We start from the raw sequence: 16,302 nt of genomic DNA, 5'->3' as shown, positions 1-16,302 counted from the left end.
CCAAATATTTGGTTTAAAGCATCCAATCCTCTCTGACATTGTCCTCAAAGGAACTGCCATCAAGGAGGTCCCCAAAGCCTTCCATTTCTTGTACCCAATTTGTGTCTTATGGGGGCCGGTAGAATGCCACCAGAAAAACCACTCTGAAAGTGAATAGGAGCCCATGGCCAGCCACAGGCACTCAGAAACCCTGAGCTTGAGGCGTCTCTCTTGCCACATGGTGGAATCCTGAGGTCTGCCAGATTAAGCTGGGGGTGATTCTTCTAGAGTGGGCTTTATTAAGAAACAAACAAACAAAAAACAGTGAAGCTTGTCAAGTGGCCTGTTGGTTGGCAGAGCCGTTTCATTTTCTGGGAGAGGGGTTGGAGGGGAAGGTTCCTTTGAGGCTTTTGACAGCACCAGCTAAGTGGTTTTCTTCTCCTCCTCCTGGTCCTTTTTCTCCATATTCTCCTCTTCCTCCTCTATCTTCATTTTTTTTTTTTTTAACCTAGTGCAAGATTCTTCTTCGGTACCACTGCCCACATTCCTGGTTGCTGGAGGGAGCCTGGCGTTCGGAACGCTCCTGTGCATTGCCATTGTTCTGAGGTGAGATGGGTCCTGGGGGATGGCCCTGTGGTGTTCTCATATTTATGTAGCTTTCCTTTGCCCATTATGAAATTTACAGTGCATTTATTTATTCATTTATCCATTCATCAAATGAATGCACACACCACAGCACACACAGCACCTAGTATTATGCCAAGCCCTGTTTTAGGTGCTGCAGGAGACAATGCTGGGCAGGGCAGATACAGTCTCAGGAAGAAGCCAGACACTAAGAGGTAATCACTGCTGTGGTAAGAGCTACAAAAAGCATGCCATAGTGAGGAGAACTGACCTGGCATTAAGGAGGAAGAGGAATTGGTCTGAGAAAGAAGAGGGTTCTTTTTTTGAGTCAGCGTCTCACTCTGTCATCCAGGCTAGAGTGCCGTGGTGCAATCTCACCTCACAGGACAACCTCTGCCTCCCAGGTTCAAGTGATCCTCCCATCTTAGCCTCTGGAGTAGCTGGGACTGCAGGTGCACACCACCCTGCCTAGCTAATTTTTCTATTTTTTGTAGAGATGAGGTCTCATGTTGCCCAGGCTGGTCTCGGACTCCTAGGCTCAAGTGAGCCACCTGCCTTGGCCTCCCAATGTTTTGGGATTACAGGTGTGAGCTACCACGCCTGGCCCAAAGAGGGTTCTTATGAGAGAAGCCCAGGATGTAATATGGTTGACAGTGTGTGCATGCACGTGTCTGTTGGGGGGCAGCGTGATTGGGGCAATATGGGGTGGGAAGAGTGGAGAGGTAGGCTGGTGCCAGGTCATAAAAGGCCTTGAAAGAGAGGTGGGAGGAATTTAGGCCTTTTCTTGAGGATAATGAGTGTCTTTGGAGTTTTAAGAAGAACCTGAGCCAGGCGCAGTGGCTCACGCCTGTAATTCCATCACTTTGGGAGGCCGAGGCAGGTGGATCACCTGAGGTCAGGAGTTCAAGACCAGCCTGGCCAAAATGATAAAACCCTATCTCTACTAAAAATACAAAAATTAGCCGGGCATGGTAGTGCATGCCTGTAATCCCAACTACTCGGGAGACTGAGGCAGGAGGATCACTTGAACCCAGGAAGTGGAGGTTGCAGTGAGCTGAGATTGCACCACTGCGCTCCAGCCTGGGCGACAGAATGAGGCTCATCTCAAATAAAGAAAACCAAAAAGTCACTCTCAATGCAGTTTGGAGACTGGATGAGGTGGGTGAAAATGGATACAGTAGCCCAGGGTCTGGGCAAGAGATAATAAGAAACTGTTTAGGATGGTGGCAATGGATTGGAGGGCCATGAATTGATTCTTTTTTTTTTTTTTGAGATGGAGTTTTGCTTCCGTTGCCCAGGCTGGAGTGCAGTGGTGTGATCTCTTCTCACTGCAGCTTGCGCCAGCACTTTGGGAGGCCGAGGTGGGCGGATCACCTGATGTCAGGAGTTCAAGACCAGCCTGACCAACATGGCAAAACCCCATCTCTACTAAAAACACAAAATTTAGCTGGGCATAGTGGCACATTCCTATAATCTTAGCTACTCGGGAGGCTAAGGCAGGAGAATTGCTTGAACCCAGGAGGCAGAGGTTGCGGTGAGCTGAGATTGCACCACTGCACTCCAGCCTGGGCAACAGAGCAAGACTCCGTCTCAAAAAAAATAAAAAATAAAAAATAACATTTGAGAAGCACCACACAGTTAAATCCAAGGCGCCCAGCAGGACCTCCTTAGGAATATTCTATGTATCAATCCAGGAACTTAAAGGTCACCTTTAAATGCTCTGCTCTAGTGTTCTTTTCCATCCATGGTTAGGAAATACTCTTTCAGGCTGAGCTGCACCCTGGCCTCTGTGTCCTCATGCCCATTTCATCCCAATCATCTTCATTCCATTTGGTCATTGGTTTTGTCATTCATTTCCAAGTTTGCAGAAAAGTCAGCCAACAGTGCCTTCAACGAACAAGCAATAATGAAATTTTTCAGTGTTCACAATTTTACTGCAGGAACTGGCTGTTTTTCATAAGCTGAAACCCTAAAATAAGTCAGGCTGGGTCTTCTGGGCAGTGGTTTATTGTGATAATATACAAGTGGAGGTGACATTGCACTCAGTCCTTTCTACACGTAGAGAGCTTCCTACACGTTAGCTCATCAGACCCTGCCAGTAGCCCTGACCTAGCTTGACTACCAAGTGTGGTTTGGGTTGAAAGATTAGCAAGATGCCTTCTCAAATTGGGTTCAGGGTTGTTTTCACTTTTCTTTTTCTTTTTTTTTTTTGAGATGGAGTCTCACTTTGCTGCCCAGGCTGGAGTGCAATGGTGCGATCTCAGCTCACTGCAACCTCCGCCTCCCAGGTTCATGCCGTTTTCCTGCCTCAGCCTCCTGAGTAGCTGGACCAACAGGCGCCCGCCACCATGCCTGGCTAATTTTTTGTGTTTTTTTTTTAGTAGAGAGGGGATTTCATAGTAGAGAGGGGGTTTCACTGTGTTAGCCATGATGGTCTCAGTCTCCTGACCTCGTGATCTGCCCACCTCGGCCTCCCAAAGTGCTGGGATTACAGGCGTGAGCCACCATGCCCGGCCTTCACTTTGCTTTTTCAATGAAGTAGAGAACAAGCCATCTAAAGGGTGTGTGGAAGATAAGATTCTTGATGAGTGGAGGTAGCTTCTTGGAGGACACAAAGCCTTTTATATATTTTGGCCAGTGAGGGGCCATGTCAGCATTCACGGGTCCACCTCCTGCCTGTCAAAGGATTCCTTGCCTCACCCTAGGTATACCCTCCTGTGTTCTGGCTCTGTGTCTATATTAGGGATTCAACAGGCTTTTCTCATAACCCACTACAGGCCCTGTAGAGCAGATGTGATATCCATTTGACAGGGAAGGAAACTGAAGCTAAAAGAGATGGTATGATAACAGCTAGTAAGAATAGGCCAGGCACAGTGGCTCACGCCTGTAATCCTAGCACTTTGGGAGGCCAAGGCGAGTGGATCACCTGAGGTCAGGAGTTCGAGACCAGCCTGGCCAACATGGCGAAACTCTGCCTTTACTAAAAATACAAAAATTAGCTGGGTGTGGTGGTGCACGCCTGTAATCCCAGCTACTCAGGAGGCTGAGGCAGGAGAATGGCTTGAACCCAGGAGGCAGAGGTTGCAGTGAGCCGAGATCGTGCCACTGCACTCCAGCCTGGGCAGCAGCAGAAGAAGGCGGCCAAGAATCAAACCAAAAACTCCTGTTCTTTCTATAGGGCCTTAGGGGTCATCTGGTCAAACTCTTTTATTTTATAAATGAGGAAACAGCCCCCAAAGGTAAAATGACTTGCCTAAGGACAAGCAAGAACCAGAAGTGGAACACACGCCCTGAGAGTCCCTGCCTATGGCACCCGCCTGCTCTTGGCTAAGAGCTGGGCCCAGCTGCTCCCATCGGCCCACCACTGGCCCTTAACACACGGCACCATCTTGGTGTGTCGTAACGGCAAATAGAGGAGCATCAGGTTGGGAACAGACCTGGTTTGCTATTCTGCTGATGATGCTTGGACACTGGCTGGTTGCTAAACAACCAGAGTCCCTGCAGGCACAGACAGGGCCAGTGTCCTATGCTGAGGACATGCCAGGAATTTATTTCCTAGCCTAGTGAGTTTCCATTTTCTTCTGTAGAAGGCAAATTTGTTTGGAAAGAGGCCAGTTATTTCAGGCGATGAAGAATCCTTCTATTCCCCAAATCCCCTCTGTCTAGCAAAGAGTATAAACTTAGAAATACTGTGGGGCTCTGGGCTGCCAAAATGGCTGAACCGTGGTTACCATGGGATGGCCACATTTACAGTAGGTGAAGTGTGAGAGGCAGGTTGACTTCATCCTGCCAGTCTATACTATATTTTTTGTATGGCCCTAAATCTTTTTCCAGCAATATCGGTGATTTTTTTCTTTGTCTTTTATTACTCATTCTTTTTTTCTGAATCATAGATGATTTTTTAAAATTTAAATAGGCTATTGAAAAGGCTTGCCATCTTACAGGGGCCAATTCTTCCCACCCTATTCCCTGTCCCCCACGGATTCTCTGTCTTTATTTTAGGTTATCAGGCATTGGGAAAATAGGATTCTCCTAGTAAATAATTATTTTTCTGCATATTTATCTAGAATGAACTTACATCATTAAATGAGGACTTCCTATGTGTATGCCTATGACTTAAACATCATTTTGTTTTGAATGTAGTGTTGTATCATTCTGGTATTTTAAGAGCTTCTCCTACCTCCACAGCTGGGGGACAGGCAGAGGGACTTTCATGGTGTTCTGGGCCGTGGAGGTGGCTGGGTGCAGTGGGCACTGTCTGTGGCCTTTGGGGTAAGGGGTGGCACCTTGGTTTCTACATATCTTTCTAAAAAAGTGAGAGTTTTGAGCATTTTTAAAAACTTCTTTTAGCTACAGAATCTTTTCTTTAAACAAAACTTTTTGAAGCCCAAATATGTAAAATAGATAAAAGGTGGAGGTCCAGGTGCAAAAGAAGGCAGCAGAGAGCTCATCTGTTTCTTCTATCTGCCTGCCCCGCGTCCTCTCCAGCCCCCAGGCCCTGCTCACACCCATCCAGGCCAGCTCTGGACACCCTCAGGTTGGCTGGTTTCAGAGTCCTCTTTGAGTTTAGTGATTTTCAGAAAAGGATTCATACTCTCCTTAGAATATTTCAAAAGGAAAGCTCACCGTTCTTGGTTACCCATTCGGTTACTTTGAAAAAAAAAAAAAAAAAAAAAAAACTAAGGACAGAGATTGCTTCCATATTAGGTCCATAGGGACTTAAATAATGACAAATGGAAAAAATATGTCATCCAAAGAGAGCCACTGTTAATTTTCAAAATGTAAATGTGATTAAAGTCTAACAAATATACAGAAAAGTTCCCACATCGTGTGTACAGTGCCATGAAGTGTACGCACCCATGTCATTGTAATTATAATGAGATGCACGTGGCAAGTCAAGATGCCAAGACACCAGGTTGCAGCAGAGAAAGAGGTTTAATCAGAGGGTCACCTAAGGAGGAGATGGGAGGAAACCTCTGTGGGATCCAGCCCTACGGGGCTTAGTGGTTATTCTCCCCATGTGCGGAGATGAGAGATTGTAATAAATAAAGACACAAGACAAAGAGATAAAGAGGAAGCAGCCGGGCCCGGGGGACCACTACCATCAAGATGCGGAGACCAGTAGTGGCCCCGAACCGCTGGGCGCGCTGATATTTATTGCATACGAGACAAGGGGACAGAGTAAGGAGGGTGAATCTTCTAAGTGGTTTACAAGGTGAAGCAAGTCACGTGATTACAGGATGGGGGCCCTTCCCTTTTAGGTAGCCGAAGCAGAGAGAGAAGGCAGCATACATTAGCGTTTTCTTCTCTGCACTTATAAGATCAAAGACTTTAAGACTTTCACTATTTCTTCTACTGCTATCTACTATGAACTTCAAAGAGGAACCACGAGTGCGGGAGGAGCATGAAAATGGACAAGGAGCGTGACCATTGAAGCACAGCACTACAGGGAGGGGTTTAGGCCTCCGGATGACTGCAGGCAGGCCTGGATAATATCAGCCTTCCACAAGAAGCTGGTGGAGCAGAGTGTTCCCTGACTCCTCCAAGGAAAGGAGACTCCCTTTTGTGGTCTGCTAAGTAACGGGTGCCTTCCCAGACACTGGTGTTACTGCTTGACGAAGGAGCCCTCAAGCGGCCCTTGCGCGGGCATGACAGAAGGCTCACCTCTTGCCTTCTAGGTCATGTCTCACAATGTCCTTTCAGCTCCTGACCCTATACCCACCCGTTATTCCTAGGTTGTATTAGTAATGCAACAAGGAGTAATATTAAAAGCTAATGATTAATAATGTTTATAATAATGATTGATAATTGTCAATGATCATCTGTATATCTAATTTGTATTATGACTATTCTTATTCTAACTATTTTCTTTCTTTTTTTTGAGACGGAATCTTGCTTTGTCCCCCAGGCTGGAGTGCAGTGTCGCTATCTCGGCTCACTGCAAGCTCCACCTCCTGGGTTCACGCCATTCTCCTGCCTCAGCCTCCCAAGTAGCTGGGACTACAGGCACCTGCCACCACGCCCGGCTAATTTTTTGTATTTTTAGTAAAGATGGGGTTTCACTGTGTTAACCAGGATGGTCTTGATGATCTTGTGATCCGTCCATCTCAGCCTCCCAAAGTGCTGGGATTACAGGCGTGAGCCACCGCGCCCAGCCTACTCTATTTTCTTTAGCATACTGAAACAGTTTGTGCCTTCAGTCTCTTGCCTCGGCACCTAGGTAATCCTCCGCCAGCATCTCAAATCCATCTCCCCAAGGAATTTGGGGCTAGGGTTGTAAAAATGTTGGACTGGGCCAAAGTGTGGAGATGATTGACTGGTTGCAGGGTGTAGGGTGAGGTCCAGGGACAGGGAGATGAACAAGCTGTCTTCTCATGCCAATCCCATTCCTCTGTGAGGGTCTTCAAACTGGTTGCCGGAATTCGGGGTCTGTAAAACATCTTAAGTGATCCTTAAACAAAAGTCTTAGGATCCTAATGTCAGAAATCCTATCTACAGAAACAACGGGGTTGCAGATGGTCAGTGTCTAGGGCTACGTGACTTTTTGCAATAAGGAAATGGGCCAAAGTGCAGCCTGATTACTGCTTCATTATAACTATTAATGTATTTCTGTCCAGAGCCCAGCATGCAATTTTTGTCAACCCTGTGGAGATGGTTTCACAATCAACACCCAGATCAAGAACACTTAATATTTAGACAAATTTCCTGAGTCTTTTTCCTCTGCCTAGTTTCTTGTTTGTTTTTACACAGCCATGATTATTCTGTATCCTCAACTCTGTATCCTGCCTTTCACACTTAGCACTATAACATAGGCATTCTTTCACATTAGTACAAATTCTTCGTAAATCTCACTTTCTTTTTTTTTTTTTTTGAGACGGAGTTTCACTCTTATTGCCCAGGCTGGAGTGCAATGGTGCAATCTCAGCTCACTGCAACCTCCGCCTTCTGGGTTCAAGCAGTTCTCCTGCCTCAGTCTCCTGAGTAGCTGGGATTACAGGCGCCTGCTACCACGCCTGGCTAATTTTTGTATTTTTCTGTAGAGACAGGGTTTCACAATGTTGGTCAGGCTGGTCTCGAACTCCTGACCTCGTTATCTGTCCGCCTTGGCTTCCCAGAGTGCTGGGATTACAGGCGTGAGCCACCACACCTGGCCATAAATCTCACTTTCATTAGCTGTAGTATTAGGTGAATATACCGAGTTCTCTTAATCAACCTCCTATTACTTCTAATTGGTGGCACCCAAACATTACCAATTATTTGGGTGTTATTTTGCTTTTATTTTATTTATTTATTTATTATTTATTTATTTATCTATTTATTGAGACATATCACTCTGTGGCCCAGGCTGGAGTGCAGTGGCACGATCTCAGCACACTGCAACCTCCGCTTCCTGGGTTCAAGCAATTCTCCTGCCTCAGCCTCCCAGTAGCTGGGATTACAGGCATGCACCATGACACCCGGCTAATTCTTTTTGTATTTTTAGTAGAGACGGGGTTTTGCCACATTGACCAGGCTGGTCTTGAACTCCTGACCTCAAGTGATCCACCCACCTCGGCCTCCCAAAGTGTTAGGATTGCAGGCGTGAGCCATCGCACCCAGCCTTATTTTGCTTTTATAAACAACACTGTGTTGAACATCTTTGTGCATGAAGGTTTTTTTATTTTATAGCTATGTTCTTTCTTTTCCCAGAAGTAGAATTCCTGGGTCAGAGAGTCTGAATTCTTTGAAATCCAGAGTGTAATGACTCTCTCCTCAGTCCTTTCCTACAGGAGAACTCCATTCAGTGACTCAGCATAGCTCCAGTCAGCAGCCCTACTGGGCTCTCTTCCTGTGTGGTGTCCACATGGTGAAGCCCTAAATAACATTCTGCAGATTGTTTATTCCATTTGGATACCAAGGTAAAAGCCAGTGGCAGATTTGGAGCCAACTATTAATTATTTATCATAACAAGGACAGGAATAACCTGTCGATATAAAAAGAAACCCAAGGAAAATCCCCCAATCTTGTTTTTGACATTGGTTTCCCCTCCTCTTTCCCAGCCCTTCCTGGAGTAACTGATCTTCCATGGAATTGAGGGAGGCCACCTTGTTCCCATTTTGGGGTTAGTAGGCATGTCAGTCACAAAGTGGGAAGCAAGAGGGAGGGGCTGAGGCTTGGCGCACTGGCCACCCTGGCACAGTTGAAGAGCCCCTTCAGGAAGGGGACGTGACTGTGCTTTTGAAGATCCATGTCACCATTTCATCTTTCTTTGAGCTGTCAAGTGACTTTTCTCAGTTACTGAGCCCTGGCTTTGGGCCCAGAGTGGAGCACTGTGAACGAAGCTGTGAGCAGAGAGATGTCTATCTCCTTCCTGTGTAGCATTGACTTTCCTGTTAGATGAGTCAAATTGTGCCCAGTGGTGCCCACAGTTGAGTCTGTGGGAACTCACCAGCATGGTAGGAGTGGACCCAGAGGCGTAGAGAGAACTGGGGAGGTTGGCAACATTAGGAGCAAGAGGAACAGGAGGGCAGTTGAGGGAGCAGTGGGACCCTTTTCCTGCTATTACATGGCAGTTGCAAATTATCTGCCTCCTGCCAGCCTTACTTTGACTGAGAGGCCCATTTTCTTTCCCTACTAAAATAATACTTTATTTTTCTTTTCTGTTCTTTTCTTTCTTTCTTTCTTTTTTGAGACAGAGTTTCGCTCTTGTTGCCCAGGCTGAAGTGCAGTGGCGCGATCTCGGCTCACTGCAACCTCTGCTTCCCGGGTTCAAGCGATTCTCCTGCCTCAGCTTCCCAAGTAGCGGGGATTACAGGCACCTGCCACTACGCCCAGCTAATTTTTGTATTTTTAGTAGAGACGGGGTTTCACCACGTTGGCCAGGCTGGTCTTGAACTCCTGACCTCAGGTGATCTGCCCACCTCAGCCTCCCAATGTGTTGGGATTACAGGCGTGAGCCACTGCACCCAGCCTATTTTTCTCTTTTTTAAGTAAATGTATTTGGGACTGATGATGTGTACCTAATGAACAGCCTCTGGAATGGGACAATTAAGGGACTGTTAAGTGACTTTTTGGTGCCTCAGTTTCCTCAGTTGTAAATTGGTCCAATAATACCTATTTCCTTGGGAGTGTTTTGGAAACTCAGCAACTCTTCAGAGTATGGTGAACTCCCTGGTGATAAAAGCAGTCGGGTCGGGTGTGCTGGCTCATACCTGTAATCCCAGCACTTTGGGAGGCCGAGGCGGGCGGATCGCTTGAGCCCAGGAATTCAAGATCAGCCTGAGCAACGTGGTGAAACCCCATCTCTATGAGAAATACAAAAATCAGCTGGATGTAGTGGCACGCGCCTGTAGCCCCAGCTACTCAGGAGGCCGAGGTGGGAGAATCACCTGAGCCCAAGGAGGTTGCGGCTGCCGTGAGCTGAGATCATGCCACTGCACTCCAGCTTGGGTAACAGAGCAAGACCCTGTCTCAAAACAAACAAATGAACAAAAACCAAAAAGACAGCTGATAGTTTTTGCTTCTTTGAGCTGAAACCTGGGAGCGCCAGGCCACCAGGGCAGCCAGCTGTTGGTGTTTTCCAATGTGGGCTTGTCACAGGGGGAGCTAAACATCTGTGTGGTTTGTCTTTGTGTGTTTATGTGAAGGTTCAAGAAGACGTGGAAGCTGCGGGCTCTGAAGGAAGGCAAGACAAGCATGCACCCGCCGTATTCTTTGGGGCAGCTGGTCCCAGAGAGGCCGCGACCCACCCCAGTGCTTGTTCCTCTCATCTCCCCACCAGTGTCCCCCAGCAGCCTGGGGTCTGACAACACCTCGAGCCACAACCGACCAGATGCCAGGGACCCACGGAGCCCTTACGACATCAGCAATACAGACTACTTCTTCCCCAGATAGTTGGCCAGGGGGCACTAGCAGGCTGGACCCTGTGGATGACAGAGCACAAACGGGCTCAGCAAAGGATGCTTCTTACTGCCATGCCAGCTTATCTCAGGGGAGTGGGGCCTTTGGCTTCACGGAAGAGCCTTGCGGAAGGTTCGACACCAGGGGAAAATCAGCCTGCTCCAGCTGTTCAGCTGGTTGAGATTTCAAACCTCCCTTTCCAAATGTCTGGCTTAAAGGGGTTAGAGTGAACTTGGGCCACTGTGAAGAGAAGCATGTCAAGACTCTTTGGACATTCAACACGGACACTCAAAAGCTGGGCAGCTTGGTGGGGGCCTCAGTGTGGAGAAGCGGCTGGCAGCCCACCCCCCAACACCTCTGCACAAGCTGCGCCCTCAGGCAGGGGGGGCGGATTTCCAGCCAAAGCCTCCTTCAGCCGCCACGCTCCTGGCCCACTGCATCATTTCATCTTCCAGCTCAAACTCCTAAAACCCAAGTGCCTTTGCAAATTCTGTTTTTCTGAGCCTGGGGACGGCTTTTACTTAAACCGCCAAGGCTGGGGAAAGAAGCTCTCTCCTCCCTTTCTTCCCCACAGTTGAAAAACAGCTGAGGGTGGGTGGGTGAATAATACAGTATCTCAGGGCCTGGTCGTTTTCAACGGAATTATAATTAGTTCCTCATTAGCATTTTGCTAAATGTGAATGATAATCCTAGGCATTTGCTGAATACAGAGGCAACTGCATTGGCTTTGGGTTGCAGGACCTCAGGTGAGAAGCAGAGGAAGGAGAGGAGAGGGGCACAGGGTCTCCACCATCCCCTGTAGAGTGGGAGCTGCGCGGGGGATCACAGCCTCTGAAAACCAATGTTCTCTGTTCTCCACCTCCCACAAAGGAGAGCTGGCAGCAGGGAGGGCTTCTGCCAGTGCTGAGATCAAAACTGTTTTACTGCAGCTTTGTTTGTTGTCAGCCGAACCTGGGTAACTAGGGAAGATAATATTAAGGAAGACAATGTGAAAAGAAAAATGAGCCCGGCAAGAATGCATTTTAACTTGGTTTTTAAAAAACTGCTGACTGTTTTCTCTTGAGAGGGTGGAATATCCAATATGCGCTGTGTCAGCATAGAAGTAACTTACTTAGGTGTGGGGGAAGCACCATAACTTTGTTTAGCCCAAAACTAAGTCAAGTGAAAAAGGAGGAAGAGAAATAATATTTTTCCTGCCAGGCATGGTGGTTCACGCCTGTAATCCCAGCACTCTGGGAGGTCGAGGCGGGAGGATCACTTGAGTCCAGGAGTTTGAGACCAGCCTGGGCAATGTGGTAAAACCTCATCTCGACAAAAAGCATAAAAATTAGCCAGGTATGGTAGAGTGCACCTGAAGTCCCAGTTAGTTGGGAGGCTGAGGTGGGAGGATCTCTTGAGCCTGGGAGGTCAAGGCTGCAGTGAGCCGAGATTGCACCACTGCACTCCAGCCTGGGTGACTGAGCAAGTGAGACCCTGTCTCAAAAAAGAAAAGGAAAAAGAAAAGAAAAAATATTTTCCCTATTAGAGAAGAGATTGTGGTTTCATTGTGTATTTTGTTTTTGTCTTAAAAAGTGGAAAAATAGCCTGCCTCTTCTCTACTCTAGGGAAAAACCAGTGTGTGACTAGTCCCCCAGGCGGTTATGGAGAGGGCGTCCGGTCCCTGTCCCAGTGCTGAGAAGGGAGCCTCCCACGACTACCCGGCAGGGTCCTAGAAATTCCCCACCCTGAAAGCCCTGAGCCTTCTGCTATCAAAGGGGCAGGTTTTTAAAAAATCCCTTACCGAGGTAAAGGTAAAAATCCCATTTAAAAAAAATCCCTTACCTCGGTGCCTTCCTCTTTTTATTTAGCTCCTTGAGTTGATTCAGCTCTGCAAGAATTGAAGCAGAACTAAATGTCTAATTGTAACACCGTGATTAACCACTTCAGCTGACTTTTCTGCCCGAGCTTTGAAAATTCAGTGGTGTTAGTGGTTACCCAGTTAGCTCTCAAGTTATCAGGGTACTCCACAGTGGGGATATACCAGACCACAAAACCTTTCTAATACTCTACCCTCTTAGAAAAACAGCCACCATCACCAGACAGGTGCAAAAGGAGGAAAGTGACCATGTTTTGTTTACCGTTTTCCAGGTTTAAGCTGTTACTGTCTTCAGCAAGCCGTGCTTTTCATTGCTGGGTTTGTCTGTAGATTTTAGACCCTATTGCTGCTTGAGGCACCTCATCTTAAGTTGGCAAAAAGGCAGGACGGCTGGGTGTGGTGGCTCACGCCTGTAATCCTAGCACTTTGGGAGGCCGAGGTGGGAGGATTGCTTGAGCTCAGGAATTTGATACCAACCTGGGTAACATAGTGAGATACCATCTCTATTATAAACAATAACATTTAAGAAAAAAAAAGGCAGGCAGGTGGTTATGGTGGTTCCCTCCCATCCTGCTGCATAAAGTTTCTGAGACTTGAGAACAGCAAAAATGCTGTTAAAGGGAAATAATTAAGAATGAGAATCTGCATGAAGGGTGATTATGTGCCCACAGTTAATTCTTTATACCGTTTTACCCACATGTGGTATTACCGAAGCCGGGCAGAACCATGCTAGCGGAAGATGTGAAATTCAGATAGCTCATTATTGCCAAGAGCTAGGCAGCTTTGATCTCCAAATTGTTATTGCTTTCATTTTTATTGTAATGGAACTGCTTTTTTTTTTTTTTTTTTTTTTTGCTTTTTTTTCTTTGTTTTGTTTTTGTATTGAAGAGGGTTTTTTTCCCTTTATTTTTCATAAGCTACTGTAAATGAAGAAAAAGTGTCTTCTCTGGGCTGTAGGCCTGGCTCAGTGTACACAGGTATACATCCTAAGCTCTCTCTGTTCTCTAATTTGTGGTGACTGAATATGTGTCGCAATCCACGGGGCATTTCTACCTGTATTTCTGCAGCACCCCCACTGCCTTGAGTCCCCAGCAGTGCTGTTATTTGCCTAATACCTGTAGCCATCTGCCACACAGCCAGACATGAAACGCTGGGACAGAGACCATTTAGATTAAATACAACAGCTTATCTTGCTGGGTGGGGAAAGTAAAATATATGCTGGTTCAAGGTATAAAGTAAAATGATAAATAATGTTTGTAGCATTAATGAAATATTTTCAAGAAATGTGTCCGGGGGTAGCATTGGCTATGCTGACGAGGCCTTTGGTAACTCAGAAAGCTCTTGGCCCCGATGGCGACTTGCCCTTGCACTTTCTTTATCAGGCTCTGAGCTCACACGGAGCCTCTGGCATTTCCCTGCTGTCTTGGGAGAAAGGAAACTGGTTGTGGCGGCAGGGTGTGGAATCTGCTGCTGGAACCAGGCTGGAAGCCCACCTGGTAGTGAACAGGGCCCAGCGGGGCAGGCTAGGAGTGTTGTGGTCTATGGGTTTGTGTCCTGGAGAATGTTCAAGAATGTCTTCTTGGCTGCTTTGGTGCTGAGCTCTGTTATCTCACAGCACGTCCTGAAGGCTAACCCAGGTGGGGAGGATGCTGACACCAGCTCCAGGTGGAGTTGGTGAGAAATCTGTCTTAACTTGGAGATGCAGGGGCAACCTGTGACCCTTTGAGGCAAGAGCCCTGCACCCAGCTGTCCCGTGCAGCCGTGGGCAGGGGGCTGCACATGGAGGGGCAGGCGGGCCAGTTCAGGGCCAGTTCAGTGCCCTGTAAGGGCCCTTCAGCCTCCTGTCCTCTGTGCGGCTGGGCGCCAGCACCAGGGAGTTTCTATGGCAACCTTAGTGATTATTAAGGAACATTGTCAGTTTTATGAACATATGCTCAAATGAAATTCTACTTTAGGAGGAAAGGATTGGAACAGCATGTCGCAAGGCTGTTAATTAACAGAGAGACCTTATTGGATGGAGATCACATCTGTTAAATAGAATACCTCAACTCTACGTTGTTTTCTTGGAGATAAATAATAGTTTCAAGTTTTTGTTTGTTTGTTTTACCTAATTACCTGAAAGCAAATACCAAAGGCTGATGTCTGTATATGGGGCAAAGGGTCAGTATATTGTTCAGTGTTTTTTTTTCTTTTACAAGCTATTTTGCATTTAAAGTGAACATTGTAAATGTTTGTAATAAATAATTTTTAAAAATACACTTGAAATGTAATTATTGCTTTGGGCACTTGGGTCATCTAAAAAAAAGGCTTGCATGATTAATGAGGAGAAAGGATTGAGGAAGGGTGGGTAATTAAGTAGAACCATTTTTGGGGGGTGTCCCCTTAATACAGGATTAAAGCACCGCTCAAAAGTAGGTAAGTTCTCAAAAGTAGGAAGAAGCAATTTCTCAGAAGGCTTTAATTATGCAAGTATTTCCCACACGAGTCCTGGGATTTCTGGAAGGGGTGTGTGGGATTTTGCCACGCTTACATTACCAGGTGGTGGACAGGTGGGGAAGGAAAAGGAAGGGCCATTATTTGTCAGAAGACTGTTTATTGGACCTGGGAGCGGGCGTAACAGTATCACAAAGGCCACCCTGATCTCTTGATCATCAGATAGGCCGAATCCATCCCCTACTGAAAAGGATCTTAGGTAGGAAAAACTTGGGACACAGCCATCCACATCTTCCAAACAGAGGAAAAGCCATCACACGGACTCTCTGTGGGTGAGAGCTGCTGTGTAAACAGTTCAGGGATGGGGAGGAGAAAACTTCAGGGAAGCCTGGAAATTATGTAACTCCACTGGAGTGAGAGGCGCCGCCACTGGGCCCCCACCTGGGCAGTCAGAGGAAAGCCACAGGACAGGTGATGGCAGCCACCATCTCCTTCAGAACAACATGCTCTCCTCTTTGAGGCTGGTCCTTGTCTTGCAGAAAGTGACACAGGCACCAGATGTCACCCAGGTGGCCAGGCTGTGTGGGCTGTGGAGGGGACACAGGAGTGGGCACTGGAGCCAGGACATGGAGGGAGTTGCCTCCCTTTCTTCATGGCATCGCTGTTAGGATGACATGGTTACGGTGCTCTTTCCAGAAGAACTTGGGAGAGCAGATGGTGATTTCTGTAGAGGACGGCAAGGAACATGCAGTTATTGGAACAGCCTCCTAAGAAAGTATTTTCCTTATTTACTGAGGCAGGGCAAACAAATCTTTCTGCATATCTGTGAGAATTACAGCACAGGGGCAGGAAACAGTGTTTGCCATCCTCCAGCAGCAAAGGTGTGCTGGCGAGGTGAAAGGCCTTTAAGGCCAGGTGCAGTGGCTCACTCCTGTAATCCCAACACTTTTGGGAGGCCGAGGTGGGTGGATCACTTGAGGTCAGGAGTTCGAGACCAGCCTGGCCAACGTGGCAAAACCCCATCTCTACTAAAAATACAAAAATTAGCTGGGCGTGGTGGTGGGCACCTGTAATCCCAGCTATTCTGGAGGATGAGGCAGGAGAATCGCTTGAACCTGGAAGACAGAGGTTGTAGTGAGCTGAGATCATGCCATTGCACTCCAGCCTGGTCAACAGAGCCAGACACCGTCTCAAAAAAATAAAAAAATTTGCCCGGCATGGTGGTGGGCACCTTAATTCTGGCTGCAAGGGAGGTTGAGGCAGAAAGACTGCTTGAACCTGGGAGGTGGAGGTTTCAGTGAGCTGAGATCACACCACTGCACTCCAGCCTGGGTGACAGAGTGAGTGAGACTCTATCTCAAAAAAAAAAAACAAAAAAATTAAAGAAAGGTTCAAATGCAGCACTGCCGTGTACAAGGGCTGGGGCGAGAGCTCAGAGCAACTCCTTAGGCAGAGTGGTGAGCCCGCGGGCCCCAGGGTGAGGGGCCTGTTGCACCATCTTTCAAACACTGCCCAATCTCTAGTGTCTTTAT

At 47.2% G+C, this 16,302-nt stretch overlaps 2 protein-coding genes across 17 annotated transcripts in view; one reads left to right on the top strand and one right to left on the bottom strand.

Moving 5' to 3' along the window:
• The window catches only part of IL6R (interleukin 6 receptor), a 73,687-nt gene that overhangs the window by 48,151 nt on the left and 9,234 nt on the right, over nt 1–16,302 (top strand). For 6 of the 14 annotated variants that reach the window (XR_012414270.1, XR_012414280.1, XR_012414253.1 and 3 more), the window contains 2 exons: nt 492–585; nt 10,230–11,483. Coding sequence is in view for 7 of the 14 variants with exons in the window: in XM_065545218.2 (XP_065401290.1) it covers nt 492–585; nt 10,230–10,476 (341 nt within the window). In the remaining 7 variants the exon portion in view is untranslated. Of the gene's footprint in view, nt 1–491; nt 586–10,229; nt 14,592–16,302 lie in introns of those variants that run through there. The other 8 variants (XM_065545218.2, XM_065545211.2, XM_065545209.2 and 5 more) reach the window with 2 other exon arrangements.
• SHE (Src homology 2 domain containing E) overlaps nt 14,914–16,302 on the bottom strand; it is a 32,169-nt gene continuing 30,780 nt past the window's right edge. For all 3 annotated transcript variants that reach the window (XR_012414286.1, XR_012414288.1, XM_005541665.5), the window contains exon 6: nt 14,914–15,494. Coding sequence is in view for 1 of the 3 variants with exons in the window: in XM_005541665.5 (XP_005541722.2) it covers nt 15,449–15,494 (46 nt within the window). In the remaining 2 variants the exon portion in view is untranslated. The remainder of the gene's footprint in view (nt 15,495–16,302) is intronic.

Source organism: Macaca fascicularis, chromosome 1 (genome assembly GCF_037993035.2).
Source record: "Macaca fascicularis isolate 582-1 chromosome 1, T2T-MFA8v1.1".
In the NCBI taxonomy this organism is placed as follows: domain Eukaryota; kingdom Metazoa; phylum Chordata; class Mammalia; order Primates; family Cercopithecidae; genus Macaca; species Macaca fascicularis.
The sequence above is the reverse complement of the archived record's forward strand: the minus strand, read 5'-3'. Positions and strand labels throughout refer to the sequence as shown.